The sequence below is a fragment of the Mobula birostris genome, chromosome 12 (genome assembly GCF_030028105.1).
Source record: "Mobula birostris isolate sMobBir1 chromosome 12, sMobBir1.hap1, whole genome shotgun sequence".
Taxonomy (NCBI): domain Eukaryota; kingdom Metazoa; phylum Chordata; class Chondrichthyes; order Myliobatiformes; family Myliobatidae; genus Mobula; species Mobula birostris.
The window spans coordinates 98,433,706-98,456,541 of NC_092381.1; the positions used below are offsets into that span (position 1 = coordinate 98,433,706).

Genomic DNA, 22,836 nt, shown 5'->3' on the forward strand with positions numbered 1-22,836 from the left:
GAAAAGAACTTGTTCAGAATCTCCCCCATCTCTTTTGGCTCCACACATAGCCATCCACTCTGATTCTCTAAGTGACCAATTTTATCCCTCACTATGTTTTTGCTATTAATATAGCTGAAGGAACCCTTGGGATTTATTTTCACCTTACTCGCCAAAGCAACCTCATATCTTCTTTTAGCTTTTCTAATTTCTTTCTTAAGCTTCTTTTTACATCCTTTATATTCCTTGATCACCTCATTTACTCCATGCTGCCTATATTTATTGTAGATAGCTCTCTTTTTCTGATCCACGTTTCCAATATCCCTTGAAGACCATGGCTCTCTCAAACTTTTAACCTTTCCTTTCAACCTAACAGGAACATAAAGAATCTGTACTCTCAAAATTTCACCTTTAAGTGGCCTCCATTTCTCTATTACATTCTTCCCATAAAACAAATTGTCCCAATCCACTCCTACTTCCTTTCACATCTCCTCAAAGTTAGCCTTCCTCCAATCAAAAATCTCAACCCTGGTTCCAGACCTATCTTTCTGCATAATTATATTGAAACCAATAGCATTGTGATCCCTGGACCCAAAGTGCTCCCCAACACATACCTCTGTCACCTGACCTATCTCATTCCCTAACAGGAGATCCAACACTGCCCCTTCTCTAATTGGTACCTCTATGTATTGCTGCAAAAAACTATCCTGCACACATTTTACAAACTCCAAACCATCTAGCCCTTTTACAGTATGGGCTTCCCAGTCTATGTGTGGAAAATTAAAATCTCCCACAATCACAACCTTGAGCTTACTACAAATACCTGCTTACAAGTAATCTCCTTACAAGTTTGCTCCTCCAATTCTCGTTCCCCGTTTGGTGGTCTATAATACACCCCCATAAGTGTTACTACACCTTTCCCATTCCTCAATTCCACGCAAATAGCTTCCCTAGACGAGCCCTCTAATTTATCCTGCCAGAGCACCACTGTAATATTTTCTCTGACAAGCAATGCAACACCTTCCCCTCTTGTCCCTCCAATTCTATCACACCTGAAGCAATTAAATCCAGGAATATTTAGTTGCCAATCACACCCCTCCTGTAACCATGTTTCACTAATAGCTACCACATCATACTTCCAGGTATCAATCCATGCTTTAAGCTCATCCACCTTTCTTATAATGCTCCTAGCATTAAGATAAATGCATTAAAGAAATTTTCCACCTCTTACTCTCTGTTTATCACTAACGGTGCAAAGAACTTTACTATTTTCTTTTTCTTCCTTCTCCCCTACATCTGTTCCTACACTTTGGTTCCCCTCCCCCCTTGTATCTAGTTTAAATCCACCGGAGCTTCTCTAGCAAACCTACCTGCAAGAATATTTGTCCCCCTCCAGTTCAGATGTAAACCATCCTGCTGGAATAGGTCCCACCTTCCCTGGAAAACTGCCCAATTATCTATAAAGCATACAAAATTATTCAAGGAAGAACACAATTAGAACATTGTAGTCATTGGTCATTGTTTTGCTTGCTATTCCAAGGTAGTAATTGGGGTTGTGCAAGTCAGTTCAACAACCGGTTGGTTAAAGGTAAGTAACTTCCTGATCCTTGTGGAGTGAGACTTCAGACTTCTATATCTTCTGCCAGATGATAGATCCTGTCTAGGTAGTGGGGATCTTTGACAATAGATGTTGTTTTCTTGGTGTCATTGCTAGCGATGGTGAGGAGAGAAGTGCACATGAGCCATGATCTGCAGCTTCTAATGCTACTGTGCACTTGAATTGTCATATCAGACCATTTTCAACAGCACATCTGTGGAGGTTTGTTAGACTGTTCATTGCCCTGCTGGATCTCCTTAATCCTCTAAGAAGGTAAAGATGTGGGCATGGCTTCTTTGTGATTGCATCTGCGTGCTGGTCCCAGAACACGTCAACAATATATTAATGCCCTGAAATGTAAAGCTACTGACCCTTTCCACTGCCGATTCCCCAAAGTAAACTGCAGCATCTTTCCCCTCTTTTTGACTACCTGCCCTGAGAGAAGTATTTCAACTTGAAACGTCAACTGTACTTTTTTCCATAAATGCTGCCTGGTCTGTTGAGTTCCTCCAGCATTTTGTGACTGTTGCTTTGATTTCCAGTGTCTGTAGATTTTCTCATTAGTGTCCAACAGAACAGGGTAGAAGGAGCTGCACCAGGATATTGCATAGATTACAGTCTATTAGCTATAAGTAGAAGGTGGATAAACTTGGATTGTTTTCTCTGAAGTGTCAGAGACTGAAGGGAGAACTGACAGATGTTTATAAAATTATGAGAGACAAAGACAGAGTAGATAGGATCTTTTTCCAAGATGGAAACGTCAAGTACTGGAGGACATAGATTTAAGGTGAGAGGGGAAAGTTTAAAGGAGATATGCATGGTAAATTTAGCAGATTCCTAAAACCTCTGCCCGAGAAAGTGGTGGAAGCAGATACCATAGCAAGGTTTAAGAGGCTTTTAGACAGACAGATAAACCGGAAGGGAATGGAGTATATGGACCACATACAGCAGGTGTACAATTAAAATTGTAATCATGACTGGCATAGATAGGCATTGTGGGCTGAAGGGCCTGTTCCTGTGCTGTATTGTTCTATGTACTATTTAACCCATGAGGTACCTACCCTTATGAACAATAGACATTGCTTACAGTTAGCGAGTATGATTAACCACCCTCCTAATTTGGTGTGGTACCTTCTGGACCTGAAAAGAATGACCTCACTGTGGAAGAGGGTATAAAACCAGGCAGCAGAGCCCTGTGGTAAAGCCTTGTGCACAGAGGGATGTGAGTCTGAAAGTCTTCATCTCTGACAGAGGGCAATGTTCAGTCATTGGATGTGAGATCAATAAACTGTTGGACATCTTGGGAATATAGGTAAAGGTTCGGAAAGTTCGGGACCAGCTAGGAACATTTGGGGGAAAGATCTGCAGATGCTTTAAATTTGGAAATAAAACAAGATAATGCTTGAAATACCCAGCAGGAAGGGAAGCATCAGTGGGGACAAATCAACTAGAAAAATAGTGGATTTCAAACATTTTCCATTTTTGATAAAAGGTCAATGTGTAACATTTTTCCCTCCAAAGATGCTGCCTCACTTGATGAATATTTACAGTGTTTTCTGATCTCCGAGTTGTCAGACTCGACGGGCTCCACAGGTTGCATTCTGATTTTTTTTTACTGTTCGTGACAGTTGATGTTGACTATGGGGACCAAGGGGTTCATATGATGAGCTGGTTTGTGTTAAAAATGTATAAAAATGCTTATTAGAGAAAGTGAAGAGATGATAGACAGGAGCTACAGGGAGGTAGTCATCCCTAGGCTACAGGGGTCAGAAAACTGGGTGACTGTCAGGAGAGGGATGGAAAATGCCCGGATAGTGGAGAGTACCCTTGCGGCTACCCCCCCCTGAGCAACAAGTATCTCGTTTTGGATGCTGTTGAGGGGGATGACCTGAAAGGGGACGGCCACGGTGACCGGATCTCTGGCACTGAGCCTGGCGCTGTTGTGCAGGAGGGAAGGAGGGAGAAGAGGAATGCAGTGGTTATAGGGGATTCCATAGTCAGGGGAACAGACAGGAGATTCTGTGAGCCTGATAGAAATACCTGCATGATGTGTTGTCTCTCGGGTGCCAGGGTACGGGATGTCTCGGATCGGGTCCAGAATATTATGAAGGGAGAGGGTGAGCAGCCAGCTGTCTTGGTACATGTTGGTACCAATGAGATAGATAGGAAAAGGGAGGAGGTCCTGAAGAGAGATTTCCATGAGTTAGGGAGGAAGCTGAGAAACAGGACCTCCAGGATAGTAATCTCAGGATTGCTACCTGTGCCACATGCTAGCGAGGGCAAGAATAATAGGATCAGGCAGATGAATGCGTGGCTGAGAGACTGGTGCAGGGGGCAGGGCTTCAGATTCTTGGATCATTGGGATCTCTTCTGGGGGAAGTATGACCTGCTCAAAAAGAACAGGTTATACCTGAACCCTAAGGGGACCAATATCCTGGCGGGAAGGTTTAATAGAGCTGTTAGGGAGGGTTTAAACTAAGTTGGCAGGGGGATGGGAACCGGAATGATAGAGGAGAGGAGGGAGAAAATAGAAATAAAGCTAAGATAGTGAGCAGTAAAGATGTCAGGAAGGACAGGCAGGTGATGGGGCAAATTCGCAGCCATTGGGATGAGTTGCAGTGCAATCGAAGCAAAAAGTACCAAATACTGGACTTAAGGTGTTATACTTAAATGCACGCAGCATAAGGAATAAGGTGGATGATCATGTCGTACAGCTACAGATTGGCAGGTACGATATTGTGGCCATCACTGAGACATGGCTAAAGGATGCATGTCTCTGGGAGCAGAACATCCAAGGATACACGGTGTATCGGAAGGATAGGCAGGTAGGCAGAGGGGGTGGTGTGGCCTTATTGGTAAGAAATGATATTAAATCATTAGAAAAAGGTGACATAGGATCGGAAGGTGCAGAATCTTTATGGGTCGAGCTAAGAAATCGCAGGGGTAAAAGGACCCTGATGGCAGTTATATACAGGCTTCCTAACGGCTGCAGTGATGTGGACTACAAATTACAACAGGAAATAGAAAAGGCTTGTCAGAAAGGAAGTGTTATGATAATTGTGGGGGATTTTAACTTGCAAGTGGATTGGGAAAATCAGGTCAGCACTGGATCTCAAGAGAGAGAATTTGTAGAGTGTCTACGAGATGGCTTTTTAGAACAGCTTGTTGTTGAGCCCACTAGGGAATCGGCTGTACTGGATTGGGTATTGTGTAATGAACCAGAGGTGATTAGAGAGATTGAGGTGAAGGAACCCTTAGGAGGCAGTGATCATAACATGATTGAGATCACTGTAAAATTTGAGAAAGAGAAGTCGAAATCCAATGTATCGGTATTTCAGTGGAGTAAAGGAAATTACAGTGGCATGAGAGAAGAACAGGCCAAAGTTGACTGGAAAGGGACACTAGTGGGAAGGACAGCAGAGCAGCAGTGGCTGGAATTTATGCGAGAAGTGAGGAAGGTGCAAGACAGATATATTCCAAAAAAGAAGAAATTTTCGAATGGGAAAAGGATGCAACTGTGGCGGACAAGAGAAGTCAAAGCCAAAGTTAAAGCAAAGGAGAGGACATACAAGGAAGCAAAAATTAGTGGAAGGACAGAGGATTGGGAAGTTTTTAAAAGCTTACAAAAGGAAACTAAGAAGGTCATTAAGAGGGGAAAGATGAACTATGAAAGGAAACTGGCAAATAATATCAAAGAGGATATTAAAAGCTTTTTCAAGTATATAAAGAGTAAAAGACAGGTGAAGGTAGATATAGGACCGATAGAAAATGATGCTGGAGAAATTGTAATGGGAGATAAGGAGATGGCGGAGGAACTGAACAAGTATTTTGCATCAGTCTTCACCGAGGAAGACATCAGCAGTATACCAGACACTCAAGGATGTCAGGGAAGAGAAGTGTGCAGTCACATTGCGACAGAGAAAGTACTCAGGAAGCTGAATAGTCTAAGGGTGGATAAATCTCCCAGACCAGATGAAATGCACCCTCGTGTTCTGAAGGAAGTAGCTGTGGAGAATGCAGAGGCATTAGCAATGATCTTTCAAAAGTCAATAGATTCTGGCATGGTTCTGGAAGACTAGAAGATTGCAAATGTCATTCCGCTATTTAAGAAGGGGGCAAGGAAGCAAAAAGGAAACTATGGACCTGTTAGCTTGACATCGGTGGTTGGGAAGTTGTTGGAGTCGATTGTCAAGATCCAATTCTGGTTGGCTGCCAGTTACCAGTGGTGTTCCACAGGGGTCCATGTTGGGGCCGCTTCTTTTTACATTATACATCAACAATTTGGATTATGGAATAGATGGCTTTGTGGCTAAGTTTGCTGATGATACAAAGATAGGTGGAGGGGCCGGTAGTGCTGAGGAAACAGAGAGTCTTCAGAGAAACTTGGATAGGTTTGGGAGAATGGGCAAAGAAGTGGCAAATGAAATACAATGTTGGAAAGTGTATGGTTATGCACTTTGGTAGAAGAAATAAACGGGCAGGCTATTATTTAAATAGGGAGAGAATTCAAAGTTCTGAGATGAAATGGGACTTGGGAGTCCTCGTGCAGGATACCCTTAAGGTTAACCTCCAGGTTGAGTCGGTAGTGAAGAAGGCGAATGCAATGTTGGCATTCATTTCTAGAGGAATAGAGTATAGGAGCAGGGATGTGATGTTGAGGCTCTATAAGGCGCTGGTGAGACCTCACTTGGAGTACTGTGTGCGGTTTTGGTCTTCTTATTTAAGAAAGGATGTGCTGACGTTGGAGAGGGTTCAGAGAAGATTCACTAGAATGATTCCGGGAATGAGAGGGTTAACATATGAGGAACGTTTGTCCGCTCTTGGACTGTACTCCTTGGAGTTTAGAAGAATGAGGGGGGGACCTCATAGAAACATTTCGAATGTTGAAAGGCATGGGCAGAGTGGATGTGGCAAAGTTGTTTCCCATGGTGGGGGAGTCTCGTACGGGAGGGCATGACTTAAGGATTGAAGAGTGTCCATTCAGAACAAAGATGCGAAGAAATTTTTTTAGCCAGAGGGTGGTGAATCTATGGAATTTGTTGCCATGGGCGGCAGTGGAGGTCAAGTCATTGGGTGTATTTAAGGCAGAGATTGATAGGTATCTGAGTAGCCAGGGCATCAAAGGTTATGGTGAGAAGTTGGGGGAGTGGGGCTAAATGGGAGAAAGGATCAGCTCATGATAAAATGGTGGAGCAGACTCGATGGGCCGAATGACTGAATTCTGCTCCTTTGTCTTGTGGTCTTATGGTCTTATATCAGGATAGCAGAAGCAACCAAACACCGGAGAAGTATCACACATATTCCCTGCCACTTTCTCCATGACTGCATGGCTCTGTGTGCATGCTTGTCTGCAACCGTGTCCCCATCGGAGTTCTCCCTGCTGGGTGTTCCCCTCAGCTGCTTCTGCCATGTGTGTTTCATGTCCTCATGCCTGTTGAGAGGGGATGTGCTAGTCTCACCGGTTGAGGATTCCCTCATGTGCTGAGGTGAGTGTTCCTGTATTCAGATACCTCCAAGATCGAAATGATGATCAGGACAGGAATGGTACCAGGGTATGGGGAAAAGCTCTGAGCCCTGGCCCACTTACTAGAGTCTCATCACTGTCAGGAACTGGGATTAAAACAGAGAGAAACCCTACCCTACAATTTAGTTGGACTAGTCTTACATGAAATAGCCACTTAATTCTGAGATGAAGAGTGCCCTGCTGTGCCTGGTAATAGAGCAAATTAGATAGTGCTCTGCTCTTTGCCATTGTGTGGGCTATGCTCAGTTTCAGGAATTATTTGATAGGAAAATAATTGGCAAATTTAGGCATTACAACAAGAGCTCCCACAGATCTTCATCACTGAAATTCAATTGCCTGCAAATATGTTTTCTTTGTGTTTATAATTGGAAGTCAGCTTCACAATATAGCTCAGCACAACATTCGGAAACCAATTCATTATCATCAGGAAAGGCTCCGGATTCTGTAGCAACTGACCACATTCTCTCCCCCTGTTCCCACTTTCTCTCTCAGATTGAAGTGCACAGGTTTAATTCTTTGTGAAGTTGGACTAAAGAAAGGTTAGGGCTCTCATTCTTATTTTGTCAATGATGGAGCAGGATTGGAGCACCCATTCAGAGGCAGAGCAGATCACCCGACCAAAGGCAGAGCAGAGCACCCAACCAGTGACAGAGCAGAGCAGCCAACCAGAGGCAGAGCAGAGCACCCAACCAGTAGCAGAACGGAACACCTGACCAGGGTCAGAATGGAACACTTGACCAGGGGCAGAACAGAGCACCTGACCAGGGGCAGAACGGAACGCCTGACCAAAGGTAGAGCAGAGCACCTGACCCGTGACAGAGCAGAGCAGCCGACCAGGGGCAGAGCAAAGCACCTGACATGGGGCAGAGCTGCAGAGCAGAGCACCCAACCAGTAGCAGAACAGAACATCCAACCAGAGGCAGAACAGAGCACCTGACCAGGGGCAGAGCAGAGCACCCGACCAGCGGCAGAGCAAAGCATCTAACCAGAGGCAAAGTAGAACACTTCCATAATTCTTACCAGGTTTGAAAGGGTTATAGGCATCCATTAGTCTCGTGAGACCATGGATTTGCGCCTTGGAAGGTTTCCAGGGCACAGGCCTGGGCAAGGTTGTATGGAAGACTGGCAGTTGCCCATGCTGCAAGTCTCCCCTCTCCAAGCCACCGATGTTGTCCAAGGGAAGGGCATTAGGGCCAATACAGCTTGGCACCAGTGTCGTCACAGAGCAATGTGTGGTTAAGTGCCTTGCTCAAGGACACAACACGCTGCCTCAGCTGAGGCTCGAACTAGCAACCTTCAGATCACTAGACCGACGCCTTAACCACTTGGCCACGCGCCAACATGAAAGGATTAAATGTTGCTGATAAGTGGGTTTGATTCAGCTTAGATTAATGGGTGATTGTACTGAGGTGTTTAAGGTGTGACAGTCATTGAGCCATACAGATGGGAAACAGGCCATTCAGCCTACTGAGTCTGTGCTCACACTAATCGTACTCAACCGGTCAGGCAGCATCTCTGGACGGAAATTGACAGTCGATGCTACAGGTCTGTCCTGAATCATAACTTAGTCCTGAAGAAAAGTTTCAACCTGAAACAGCGACTGTCCATTTCCCATCATAGATGCGCCATGACACACTGAGTTACTCCAGCATTTTCGTGTTGCTCCACTTTTCTAATATATGTAGTCTCTGTTGTGTCTCCCAATCTCATTTTATTCTCCCTCCATATTCTACTGCCTACCAACACGCCAGGGACAGCTCACAGGGACCTATCAAGAAAGAATGCAGGCACATGCAAATTCTACACAGACGGCAGCCAAGGTTGTGGTCAAACCTGTGTTCCTGAAGTGGTGAGGCAACAGCATTACCTGCTGCTCTACTATGTCACCTAATCAATTAGGTGTAAAAATACGTCTGATTAACAAGAAAATCAAAGTCAAAGTTGAGTTTATTGTCATATAAAGTTATATATTAGTGTGCGGATGCAGCATCACAGATACGTAGCATCATTTAAGCAGCATTTATAAAAAAGTAGAAATTAAACATAAATTACACACAATTTTTGTGATAATTTTTGTTCTAACTGGATTTGGGATCTTAACGTTCAATGTTAACATTATGTCAATCCCCTGTACATTTTGACCATACTACTTACAGGAGGGTGACAAGTGGCATGCAGGCTGTTAGGGTGGTGAAGAAGTCATTTGGCATGCTTGCCTTCATTGGTTGTGGCACAGAATATAAATGTTGGGTCTTAATGTTGTAACTTTACGAAACACCAAGTTATGCTATACTTGGGGTCTTTCATGCAGCTCTGATTACCACACCATACGAAGGGTGCAGTTGCACTGGAGAGGATTCAGAGGACGTTCACCAGGATATGCTTGAAACAGTGAACTTTAGCTATGGGGAAAGATAGGATAGGCTGATACCGTTGTCACCTGATTGAGGCACAGATAATGGTCAGAATCATTTTCCCCAAGGTAGGACTTATAAAAACTATGTTTTTAAAAGGGCACAGGTTTATGGTGAGAGGAGCTTTAGAGGGAATTTGAGGGGAAGCTTATTTTTACAAAGAGTGTGGTTGATGTCTGGAATGCACTGCCAGAGACATTTGGTCAAGGCATAGAAAGACACAAACCTAATATGGGCAAATAAGATTAGTGTCTGTGGGCAAAAAGGTTGGCATGGATGTGCTGGGCTGAATGGCCTGTCCCTGTATAGTCCATAGCTATGACTGTGGCATGACCATGCTGAAAGGGAAGAATTTAACATTGGATTCCACTGGCTGTTGTTCTATGCTAGTTATACTGTAATGGAGCACAGTTTATGGAAGATTTATCACTGAATCTGTTTACATTTACACCTAATTTTATTTTATTGATACTTATCATAGTTAAATCAGATTAACGATGTGGCTGCAAAATGCTGCAGGTGCTGAAAATCTGAAAAAGAGGAAATGCTGGAAACATTCAGCAGGTCAGGCAGCATGTGCAAGCCGGAAACAGGGTTAATGACTATCAGAAATGAAAGGAGTATGTTTGAGTTACAGTAAAAGGGGAGGAGTAGGGAGAGGAAAATGTGGTGGCGAAGGCTGCGAGAGCATGTTGAGGGTTTTTAATCACACCTGACTTGTCTGAAGACAATGAATGAGAACAAGAGACCATCCCATCAGCATTCCTGCTTCACCTACCACCCCATCAGCCTCCATGTCCAGCATGTAATTCTCCATAACTTTAGCTATCTCCAACAGAATCTCACCACCAAGCACATTTCTCCCACCAGCGACCCCCCCCCCCCCCGCCTTTCTGCTTTTGCAGGGATTGCTCTCTATGTGTCTCCCTTGTCCACCCTTCCCTCCCCACTGATCTCCTCCGGACACATCCTTGTTGCAAGCAGAACAAATGCTACACCCGTTGCTACACCTCCTCCCTCACTACCATCCAGGGCACCAGACAGTCCTTCCAGGTGAGGCAGCACTTCACATGTGAGTCCGTTGGGGTCATCTACAGTGTCCAGTGCTCCTGTTGTGGCCTCCTTTATATTGGTGAGACCGCTTCGCCGAGCACCTATGCTTCATCTGCCAGAAATAGCAGGGATCTCCCGGAGGCCACCCATTTCAATTCTACTTCCCATTCCCATTCCGACATGTCAGTCCATGGCCTCCTCTACTGCTGTGATGAGGCCACACTCAGGTTGGAGGAACAACACCCTATATTCCATTTGGGTAGTCTCCAACCTGACGGCATGAACATTGATTTCTGAAATTTCTGAAAATTGGCCTCTCCCTCCTTCATCATTCCCCATTCCCATTTCCCTCTCTCACCCTACTTGCCCATCACCTCCCTTTGGTTCTCCTTCCCTTTCCCTTTCTTCCATGGTTTTCTGCCCTCTCCTTTCAGATTCCTCCTTCTCCTGCCCTTTATCTCTTTCACTAATCAACATTCCCAGCTCTTTACTTCACCCCTCCCTCCCTCCTGGCTTCACCCATCACCTACTGCCTTGTACTTCTTCCCCTTCTCTGCCCACCTTCTAATCTCTTTTTTCCGATCCTGATGAAAGGACTCAGCCCAAAACGTCGACCGTTTACTCTTTTTCGTCTATGCTGCCTGGCCTGCTGAGTTCCTTCAGCAATTTGTGTGCATTACAATGAATGGGAACACAGAATAGAGAGAAAAATGAGAGGAAATCCAAGAACAGTAAGAACGAAATAAAAACAGAAAATAATGAAAATCCTCAGTGGGTCAGGTAGCAGCCATGAAGGAAAATGGACAGTCAATAGTTCAGTTGAGGCCCTCATCAGAACTGGGTCAGTCTAGATAAAGGATTTCACACAGAAACATTGACTGTCCATTTCCCTCCATAGATACTACCTTCCTCCAGCGCTTTGTGTGTTACTCCAAATTCTAGTGTCTATTGCACAAGATTGTAAAGTTGTAATTGGTGTGCAAAGAACTGACTGTAAGTGTGAGACAGACTTCCAAAACTCCCACAAGTAGTCACTGACAGTTAGGGTGGAGAAATAGATACAGGGAATGGGGCCTGTCATGATATGGACAGGGAGTTCTTTGGATTGATTGCATGATACTGATACTGGGAGATCATTGATTGAGTGTGTGTGTATTGATGTGTTTCAAACAGTAAAAGGCAGTATTGCAGTGTGGCTGCGGGAGGGGGTACTAAACACCGAACAGGTAAAGAAGAGGGAACAGCACATGAGGGTGACAGTGAGTGGGGAGAAGGCATTAGATTAGTCAGGAATGTGGGAAAATTTCTAATTGTCAAACTTTAGATCACTGCAGAAGGCAGTCAGTGTGGGAGGATCTCATTAGAAGTGAAATTTAACTCTTAGATGAGATTTAAACTAGGCAGTTACTTGTTACTTTTTATAATTCAAAACCAACAAATAATCTGCTGGAGAAACTTAGTGGATCAGTGGGAGGGGATAATGGGTGAAAGGAACTGTTGACGTTTGGGGTTGAAACCCTGCATCAGGACTGAGAGCGGAGAGGAGGAGTGGTTTGATGGGGTCTGTGAATGATTGAAAAGAGGTGAAGGTAGACAGGGAGATGGGAATCAAGTAAGGCGAGGGGAGGTGAGGAATTGTGAGGCAAATGCAGTTGGGTGATTGATGGAGGCAGACATACAAAAAAGGTGAAATTTGGAGAGAGCTTCTGGAAGGAGATAAGCAGCAGCACAAAGGGCTACCAGTACTGGAATTATGATTATGAGGACACGCAGTCCTCTTTTATTGGCATTTAATAATGAATGCATTAAGAAATGATAAAATGTTCCTCCAGAATGATCACAGAAACACATGACAAACCAACTTAAAAACTAACAAAAACCACATAATTATAATATAGTTACAACAGTGCAAAGCAATACTGTAATTTGATAAGAACAGACCATGGCACAGTAAAAATCTCAAAGTCTCTCGAAAGTCCCATCATCTCACGCAGACGGTAAACCTCCAGCGCCGCCAACTTGCCGATGCAGCATCCCGAAAGCATCCGACCACAGTCCGATTCCGAGTCCGTCTGAAAACTCCAAGCCTCTGACCCACCTCTTTGACACCGAGCACCATCTCTGCTGAGCGTTTCGACCCCGGCCCCGGCAACAGGTGATATGCAAAGCCGAGGATTTGGGGCCTTCATCTCTGGAGATTCTTGATCGCACATTAGCAGCGGCAGTGAAGCAGGCATTTCAGAAGTTACTCCAGATGTTCCTCTGCGCTTCTCACGGCTGTCTCCATCAAATCCGGATTGTGCACGGCACCCCTAGTTACACATATCGATATCATTCAGAACGGCCACACGCGCTGCATCGCACCGCCATCTCCTCTTTCTAATTGGATAAGTAAAAGAGGAACCATTAAGGGACGGGTGAATAACAGATAGAACTAGAACCAGATTGGGTGGGGAAGAAAATCAAAGTGTGAGGAAGTAGGTGGATAGAATGTAAAGGGGGGGAGGGGTAAAATGGGTGATGGGGGCTGGACAGGATGAGAAAAGGGAAAATTTGGGAAGACTGGAAGTGGATTAGCAGGATAGAGGAGGATGGCTGGCAGGAAAACACACTGGAAGTGAGAGTTACTGAAAAATAGAGAATTCAGTGTTCATACCCATGAGTTGTAGACTACCAGGCAGAATATGAGGTGGTGTTTGCATCGGGCCTCTTCCCAGCATGGAGAAGTCTGAGGATGGGAAGGTTAGTATGGGAATCGAAACAGCAAGTGAAATGGCATACATTCAGGGGCTCAGGATGTCATTTATGGAACAAACACAGGGACTCTGCAAAACGGTTGCCTAGTCGGTGTTTCATCTCGCTAATGTTGAGGAGCCAACATTAGGAGCGCCGAATGCAGCAGGTGAGGTTGGAAGAGCTGCACATGAATCTATGTTGCACCTGGAAGTGCTGTTTGTCTCCCTGGGTGCTGTGAAGGAGGAAATGTAGGGACGAGTGTTGCACCATGTAATTCAATGCACAGCAGGGATGTGGGAATATGAGCTGTGCACTATGTGTCTCTGCCCTCTACTGGTTACTATCAGGCTGTCACTTCATGTGAGCATGGGATGGAGGAAGATGTTCCCAGGATCAGAGTGAAGTTATACCATGCACAGACTCATCCACCCCTACTTACAACCCCCAAAACACAAAGATCATTGTTGATATATAATACAGTCAATGAGTTGTGCAGTATGCTTACAGATAAAGACTGCTCCCAAAAACTGAAGGTCTCTGGTCTTTGGATGAATGTCTCAGTAGTGTTGAATCTGCTCATCTGTAATGCATACTAAAGAAAGAACTTGAGTTTATATCATTCCTATGAATATCACAGAGAGCTTTACAGTCAATAGAATACTCTAGGAGTGTTGCAATGTAAGAACCCCAACACAAATTTGCAGATACAATAGGGTCTTTTAAGAGACGCAGACATGAGGAAATCTGCAGATGCCAGAAATTCAAGCAACACACACACAAAAATGCTGGTGAATGCAGCAGGCCAGGCAGCATCTATAGAAAGAGGTACTGTCGACGTTTTGGGCCGGGACCCTTCATCAGGACTAACTGAAAGAAGAGATAGTAAAAGATTTGAAAGCGGGAGGGGCAGGGGGAAATGTGCCACACATTTTAATTCCACGTCCCATTCCCATTCTGATATGTCTATCCACGGCCTCCTCTACTGTCAAGATGAAGGCACACTCAGGTTGGAGGAACAACACCTTATATTCCATCTGGGTAGCCTCCAACCTGATGGCATGAATATTGACTTCTCTAACTTCCGTTAATGCCCCTCCTCCCCTTCACACCCCATCCCTTATTTATTTATTTAATATATATTTTATATATTTTTAATTTTTTTCCCTTTTTTCCTCTCTCTCTCTTTTTTCTCCCTCTGTCCCTCTCACTATAACTCCTTGCCTGCTCTCCACCCTCTGGGCTCCCCTCCTCCCTTCTCTTTCTCCCCAGGCTTCCTGTCCCATGATTCTCTCCCTTCTCCAGCCCTTAGATCCATCCCTCCCCTCCTGTCTTCTCCTATCATTTTGGATCTCCCCCTCCCCTCCCACTTTCAAATCTCTTACTATCTCTTCTTTCAGTTAGTCCTGACAAAGGGTCTCCTGTACCTCCTCCTATAGATGCTGCCTGGCCTGCTGCACTCACCAGCATTTTTTGTGTGTGCTTCTTTTAAGAGACTCTTGAATAGGTGTATGGAGCTTAGAAAAATAGATGGCTATGGGTAACCCTGAGTAATTTCTGAAGTAAGTACATGTTTGGCACAGCCTTGTGGGCTGAAGGGCCTGTATTGTGCTGTAGGTTTTCTATGTTTCTAAATACGGCAATTTTTTAAAAAAAGATTGTGTCTCTGGTTGAGAAGTTAATAGCTGGGTTAGTTGACATTTTACAATCAAACATCTCCAACTGGCAAGATAGAAATCCCCTATTGTTCTTCAGTAACTGTGTTCCACATCTGACGTGTGACATTTGCTTCCTGTGGTGTGTCTATTAAGTCTAGTTATGAATGTTGTTGGAGGAGCTCATTGTAGCCCTGCCTGTACTCACAGACACTTTCCTCCTTTATGCTGTAATGTTTTATCAACGTGTGTTGGGTAATATAAATCGAGAGTGTCAGATACCTATCAGGTCTAATATGTGACCTATAACCAAGCTTTCATTTTATCAGCCAAGTTATCAGGGGCTGGCCTGGGGGGAGAGAATTTTTACAGCCACCTACTATCCCATGGGCTGGAAATTAGAGAGTTGTGCCTGAACTTGTCCACATTAACTAAAGTGCCTAACTGAGCTAATCCCATCTGTGTAGAGGGCCAATATCCTTTCCTATTCAATGTTCTTGTCTGTATGTCTTTTAAACATTGTAATTTTACACACTTGTTCCATAGAGCCACCACACTTTGTGTGAAAGATTCCCCTTTAGGTCTTTTTTAAATCTTCCCCTTCTCACCTTCAGTTCTTTGGCCTCCTCCACTGCCAGGGTGAGACTAACTGCATCTTATATTGCCCTTGGGTAGTCTACAACCTGATGGCATGAACATTGAATTCTGCAATTTGAGGTGAACTGCTACCCCTCCATCCTTTTTCTCTATCCTCCTGACCTACTTTGTACACCAAACAAAGGAGCACTAGGGTAGAGAGTTGCCACGTCCCAGTCGTTGAGTTCAGCCACTTGAGCGACTGCCCCAAATAAGCCCTCTCCCAGTTCTGTGAGCTCTCTCCCTCTTCCTACAGAGCAGTTTCCAACCCAGAAGGGTACGATTTTGGACTGCAGTGAGGATATCTACATTACCAGAGGAGGGTTGGAAAATAAGACAAATACTTAGTGGTGATTATTTTCTTTTTGCTTGTGTGATGTGCCTTAACCTTCAAAAACTATTCACTATTCCACCCATTAGTCCAATGACCCAGTCACCAATATTTGTCAAGCGGCAGACAAGCAGCTCTTCACGCTGGTGGAATGGGCCAAGAGGATTCCTCACTTCTCCGACCTCCCTCTCGACGATCAAGTCATTCTACTTCGGGCAGGTGAGTGGATGTGCCCAATCCCCGCCTGTCACCTGGAAGGGAACAAACTTTGTATAGTGGTCAGCACACTGAAACAGGAGCACAGAGCTGAGGAAGAGCGTGTGCAGTGAAGAGGGGAAGGGATAGAGTTAGAGTCAGACTCTGGGAAGCAGGAGTCGGGCAGGAAGAGTGAGCACAGCACAATTCATCACAAAAACCAGTTTCTCTTACACTGCCTCCATCTATGCCTTCCACTCCCTCGGGAAAGCAGCCAATATAATCAAAAAGCCCTCTCATCCCAATCATTCTCTCTTCTCCCCTCTCCCATAAAGCTTGAGAGCACGCACCGCCAGGCTCAAGGACAGTTTCTATCCCAGATTCTTGAATAGACATCTCATGTGCTAAAGATCTCTTAGCTAAGCTTGTCGTAGCCCATGCACATTGTTGTCCACCTACATTGCACTTTCTTTGTATTATAACATCATATTCTGCTTTCTGTATTCTTCTTACTACATCGTAATTATGGAATGGCACGATGTGTCTGGATACCATGCAAGAGCTTTTTACTGTATTTCAGTACACGTGACGATAATAAACCAAAGCCAATAGCAAGGAGTGTAAGAGGAAAAGAAGATACAGTGGGCTTTTAGAGTTGGTGATCAGGGAGAGTGTGAATACAACAGTTAGGTTGGATCTGGGAAGCCCTAGTGTTCAGAAGAGTTCCATCTGGTGTGGGTGTGGGGGATCACTCTGTGCCTTCTCTCCTGCAGGCTGGAATGAGCTGCTCATTGCCTCTTTCTCACATCGCTCTATCTCTGTGAAGGACGGAATTCTACTGGCCACAGGGCTGCACGTCCACCGCAGCAGTGCCCACAGCGCTGGCGTCGGCTCCATCTTCGACAGGTAGGGAACCCACAGCCTGTGCTCGTGTCTTACTCCATGTAGCGCTTCCTCTTCCTGGCCATCATTTACTGTGATGGTGCAAGTCATTGAACCAGCTGGTGATACTGTGCCCATCCCTCCCCAACCCAAAGCCTCCTCCACCTTCACCCCGTACATCCAGGTTCCAATCTGAGGTTCACCTGTGATCTTTGCAAATGGAGGCAGTGAGTGAGGGGAACTGTAATTACCCCCTACAGTAGGTCAATTACAACAGAATCAGAGGGCAGTTCACAGCCACATGTGAGAGTGAGTTATACAGAGATATCGGGAAGTAAGAAGAGGGAAAGTGGGATTGCTTCAGAGAGCTGGCAGGTACGTGATGGGTTGCATGGCCTCAGTTCAATTGGTCATTTCAATAAATGGGGAGTTTACTTGTCTGGCCCCTGTTCCCCTGCATCTGAATGCCTGGTCTCCTCTTGTGCCACTATATCTAAGCACATGGGCACCCCCATCTGGGCATAGGGGATCATGCTGTGTACCTATTCCTTAAGCCATCACAGACTGCTTTATACTTCCTTTGCCCACAGTAGACACATGGTGCCCCACCCCCCTGCACCACCATCCAATGGTGGGCTTGGCAAAGGATAAAAGCTGTCTACATTTCTCCATTCTGGAAAGTTCCACCTACCCCCATCACATCCTTGAACATTCTGCAGTGCCTAAGGCCTTTCTCCAGCAGGGGAAACAAAAAAGTCTCTGAGCCCAAACATGATCACTTTACTGCAGGTGACCCTGCATTGGCCAATGAGCTCAGGAGAGGCCTAGTGGAAGAAGGATAGGGGAGAGAACCTTGGGGCCCAGACTGTAGGAGATTCGACCACACAGCTGGGGTGATGAGAGGTGACGAGATACTGTTGTGTGTGGTAGTAGTGCAGGGATCAGTGCTGTGTGTTGGACAGAGACCAGGAGGGGTGAGGAGGTAGCCACAATGTTTCAAATTTTAAAACTTGAAACCAAAATGGATGAGCAAGAATAAGTTGCCATCTAAATGCCACAGTGTGACTGTTTCTTCTTCAATCTCCGGTAGGGTTCTGACTGAATTGGTTTCTAAGATGAAAGACATGCAGATGGACAAGACAGAGCTGGGTTGCCTTAGAGCCATCGTTCTCTTCAATCCAGGTATGTTGTATGTTAACAATGTCACAAAGAGGACCAGGTCAGGTCAGGTCAGGCCAGGCCAAACCAGCCTGGTCTTCGATCACTGCATATCCAAGTGTGGTGGTTCATGAGTCCCACCCATCACTAAGCTCTGCTACTTGAGTCCCTGAGCCACACATTCAACTTTATGATAAATGGAGCCATGGACAATTAAATAGAAAGTACAGTGAAATGGTTGAACTAAATATACTGTATTATCTGTTGAACACTGGGTTAGGGTCACTATAGGCCTGTTTTAACCCTGTATTGTACTAGCTTGGATTTGATCCATTAGGATTTCATGCTGTTCCAGTGAGTTGAAACCACTTTGGTTCATTTATATTCTCTTTGCTGGAAGGGATGGTGTCCATTAAAGAGAGCATGAGTTTAAGGTGAAAGGAAGGATGTTAAAAGGGGATCTGAGGAGTGTGTGTGTGTGTGTGTGTGTGTGTGTGTGTGTGTGTGTGTGTGTCTGCGTGTGTGTCTGCGCGTGCCCTTAACTCCTAGTAGAGTCACCGGGTGCCGTCATGACGAGCTGTTTGCACCAATCTTTTTGGTATGCTCATCGTGCCTTGGGCATCTGAAACCTGGCGGAGCCCATCCTTCTCCAGGTTATCTTAGGAGTAAGTTTTTTTAAACAAGAGTTGTTGATATCTGAGAGCTACTGCCAGAGGAGCTGGTGAAATCAGATACAATCACTGCTTTTAAGAGACATTCAGACAAGGTCAAGCTCATATGGACAAGTGCAATGATTATGGTTGTGCAAGTTGGTTCAAAAACAAAATGGTTGAAGTGAAGGAGCTATTCTTGAATCTCGTGGTGTGAGACTTAAGGCTTCTGTACCTTCTGCCTGATGGTAGCTGTGAGAAGATGGTGCGGATTGTGGAATTTAAATAGGCAAGACACAGAAAGATACCTTCCTAATGAGGGGAAATGGGTTTAGTGCAGAGGGCATGGGAATGATGGGCTGCAGGGCCTGTTTCTGTGATGTACAACATTGTAACTCTAAACTTCTGAACTCTGATGGGACTCCAAACAGGGGTTTGATTCATTGAATTTGTACACACCTGAGTTTGGATAGGAAGGTCTTCATGACAGTATTGACCAGGAAGAGGTTTGACCTATGGGATTCCATATAAGATGAATGAAAAGATTTTATGGTGGAAAGATATGCCATGGAATTGAACAGAAAGTTCATTCATGGAAATTAAAGCTCAGGCAAAATGTTTGAACTTTGTCTGTTCTATATGCATATATTTTAACTGCAATTTATACTTCTAAAGTGAATATTTTCAACATGCTGTTCAGATGCTAAAGGCTTATCAAACCCTGGAGAGGTGGAATCTTTGAGGGAGAAGGTATACGCATCACTAGAGGCTTATACAAAGCACAAGTACCCAGAGCAGCCAGGCAGGTAAGGAAGTCTGCACTTACCTTCTTCTCTGTCCCTTTGGCTACTTCTATTTATTCTTGTGTTCCCAACATCTATTCCACTACAGTTACAACACTAGCATCGAGCCGACACTGTGGAAATCTGCCCATCCACAAAAGCTGGGCAAATGTAATGCAGCTAATCACCTCGCAATCAGTCTGGTCTCAGTCACCAGCAGTGGTAGAAGGTGCAACTAACAGTGCCATTGAGTGGAAATTGCCAATAATATGCTCCTTTATATTACAAACATAAAAGCTGGAAACATTCAACAGGTCAGGCAGACACTGAAAAGAAAGAGTTAAAATTTCACTTCTGATGTAGGGTCTTATACCTGAAATGTTAACAATTCCTCTCTCTTCAGATGCTGCCTGACCTGCTGAGTGTTTCCAGCATTTTCTAATTTTATTTCAGGTTTCCTTTTCTTTGGTGTTTCAGTTTTCACTTACTTACTTAATGATCAGTACAGATTTTGCCAGGACACTTTAGTTTCAGCCCTCGCACAGCCTTGGTCCCAAGGTGAGAGTGGCTGTCCTTGACGTTAAGGCAACATTTGTTGGAGGGGGGCATCAGGAAACTTTGAAACTGAAACAATGGATGTCAAGGAGAGAATGCACCCTTGGTTGGAGTCATACCTCCAACAAAGGATAGTGGCTGCGGTTGTTGGAGGTAAATCATCCCAGCTCCAGGACATCACTGCAGGATGATCAGAGCAGTATCCTAGACTCAATCATCTTCAGTTGCTTCATCAATGACCCTGCAACATAAAGTCAGGTAGGAATGTTCACAGTTTTGAACAGTGTTCAATAACATTCTGAATTCTTAAGCAAAAGATATAGCCCATGTCTGCACACAGTGAGGCAAAGACATAGGCCATTTGGCCCATCGAGTCTGCTCCGCCATTCAATCATGGGCTGATCCAATTCTTCCAGTCATTCCCCACCTCCCCTGCCTTCTCCCCATACCCTTTGATGCCCTGGCTAATCAGGAACCTATCTATTTCTGTCTTAAACGCACCCAATGACTTGGTCTCCACAGCCGCTTGTGGCAACAAATTCCACAGATTTACCACCCTCTGACGAAAGTAATTTCTCTGCATCTCTGTTCTAAATGGATCTCCTTAAATCCTGAAGTTGTGCCCTCTAGTCCTAGACTCCTCTACCATGGGAAATAACTTTGCCATATCTAATCTGTTCAGGCCTTTTAACATTCCGAATGCTTCTTTGAGTTCCCCCCTCCTTCTCCTGAACTCCAGGGAATACAGCCCAAGAGCTGCCAGACGTTCCTCATACAGTAACCCTTTCATTCCTGGAATCATTCTCGTGAATCTTCTCTGAACCCTCTCCAATGTCAGTATGTCCCTTCTAAAATAAGGAGCCCAAAACTGCACACAGTACTCTTAAGTGTGGTCTCACAAGTGCCTTATAGAGCCTCAACATCAGATCCCTGCTGTTATATTATATACCTCTAGAAATGAAGCCCAACATTGCATTTGCCTTCTTCACCACTGACTCAACCTGAAGGTTAACCTTTAGGGTATCCTGCACAAGGACTCCCTTTGCATCTCTGCACTTTGAATTTTCTCCCCATCTAAATAATACTCTGCCCGTTTATTTCTTCCACCAAAGTGAATGACCATACACTTTCCAACATTGTATTTCATTTGCCACTTCTTTGCCCATTCCCCTAAATATCTAAGTCTCTGCAGGCTCTGTTTCCTCAACACTACCCACTCCTCCACCTACTTTTGTATCATAGGCAAACTTAGCCACAAATCCATTGATCCCATAGTCCAAACCACATGTGCCCAGCAATGGCAGTCTCCAACCAGACATTCTAACCACCTACCCTTAATACTCAAAGGCATTACCATCACAAAGGTATACACCACAAATATCCTGGGGGGAGGGGGCTCACAGCTGACCAGCAACTCAGTTCCACCAGTCTGGTAAATACAGTGGCTGAAAGATCAGAGGCTGAGAGTGGTGAGTAATTCACCTCCTGGCAAGTCATATGCTCGGGTGCATATAGCTTCAACTCTGACAGAGTTCAACACCATCCAGCCACTTCATTGACGCCCTATTCTCCACACTAAACAATCATTCTCTCCACCATCAGTTCATTATAGCTGCAGTCTGTACCATCTATCAAGTGCACGAGAATTACTTGCCCTGGCCATTGTGTCAACACCTTCCAAACATGCAACCTCTACCATTAAGAAGCACAAGGGCAGCAGCAAGATGAGAGCAGCACCACCACCTGCAGGTACCCCTCCAAGTTATACACTGACCTGACTTGGAAATATATCAATAGTCCTTCATTGTTACTGGGTCTAAAGCTTGGAACTGCTCTGTAACAGCACTTGGGAGCACCTTCCCCAGAAGAACTGCAGTAATTTGAGGAAGAAGCTCATTGAATAATAGATTTCCTTAGGCTTCTACTTATTAGTCGTCCAATGATGATAATATCGACTAATCAATACAATCAGATTCTATCCATGAGTTTCAGACAGACCCAGACAAGAGGAAGAGGTGAGCTTCTCCCTGACACTCAACATGTCACCTTGTCCAAAAATATTACTTTATGAAATAATTGTTGTGATTTGCATTCAAATGGATTTTACCCAACTGCTTTCATCTATCTTGGGAGTGGAAGCATTATTGCAGGCTGGAGGAACAGTGGGTTGAGCAGCACCTGTGGGGTTGAGGGTTGAGGTTGTCCGCGTTTCATAGAAACATAGGGACATAGAAAATAGGTGTAGGAGTAGGCCATTCAGCCCTTCGAGCCTGCACCGCCACTTATTATGATCATGGCTGATCATCCAACTCAGAACCCTGCACCAGCCTTCCCTCCATACCCCCTGATCCCCATAGCCACAAGGGCCATATCTAACTCCCTCTTAAATATAGCCAATGAACTGGCGTCAACTGTTTCCTGTGGCAGAGAATTCCACAGATTCACCACTCTCTGTGTGAAGAAGTTTTTCCTAATCTCGGTCCGAAAAGGCTTCCCCTTTATCCTCAAGCTGTGACCCCTCATTCTGGACTTCCCCAACATCGGGAACAATCTTCCTGCATCTAGCCTGTCCAATCCCTTTAGGATTTTATACGTTTCAATCAGATCCCCCCCTCAATCTCCTAAATTCCAACGAGTACAAGCCCAGTTCATCCAGTCTTTCTTCATATGAAAGTCCTGCCATCCCAGGAAT

The 22,836-nt window shown here is 44.8% G+C and overlaps 1 protein-coding gene across 3 annotated transcripts in view; it reads left to right on the forward strand.

Moving 5' to 3' along the window:
* The window catches only part of LOC140206136 (retinoic acid receptor RXR-gamma-A-like), a 279,149-nt gene that overhangs the window by 250,687 nt on the left and 5,626 nt on the right, over positions 1-22,836 (forward strand). For all 3 annotated transcript variants that reach the window (XM_072274349.1, XM_072274348.1, XM_072274347.1), the window contains exons 6-9: positions 16,012-16,141; positions 16,891-17,023; positions 18,090-18,181; positions 19,508-19,613. In XM_072274349.1, the coding sequence (XP_072130450.1) occupies positions 16,012-16,141; positions 16,891-17,023; positions 18,090-18,181; positions 19,508-19,613 (461 nt within the window). The remainder of the gene's footprint in view (positions 1-16,011; positions 16,142-16,890; positions 17,024-18,089; positions 18,182-19,507; positions 19,614-22,836) is intronic.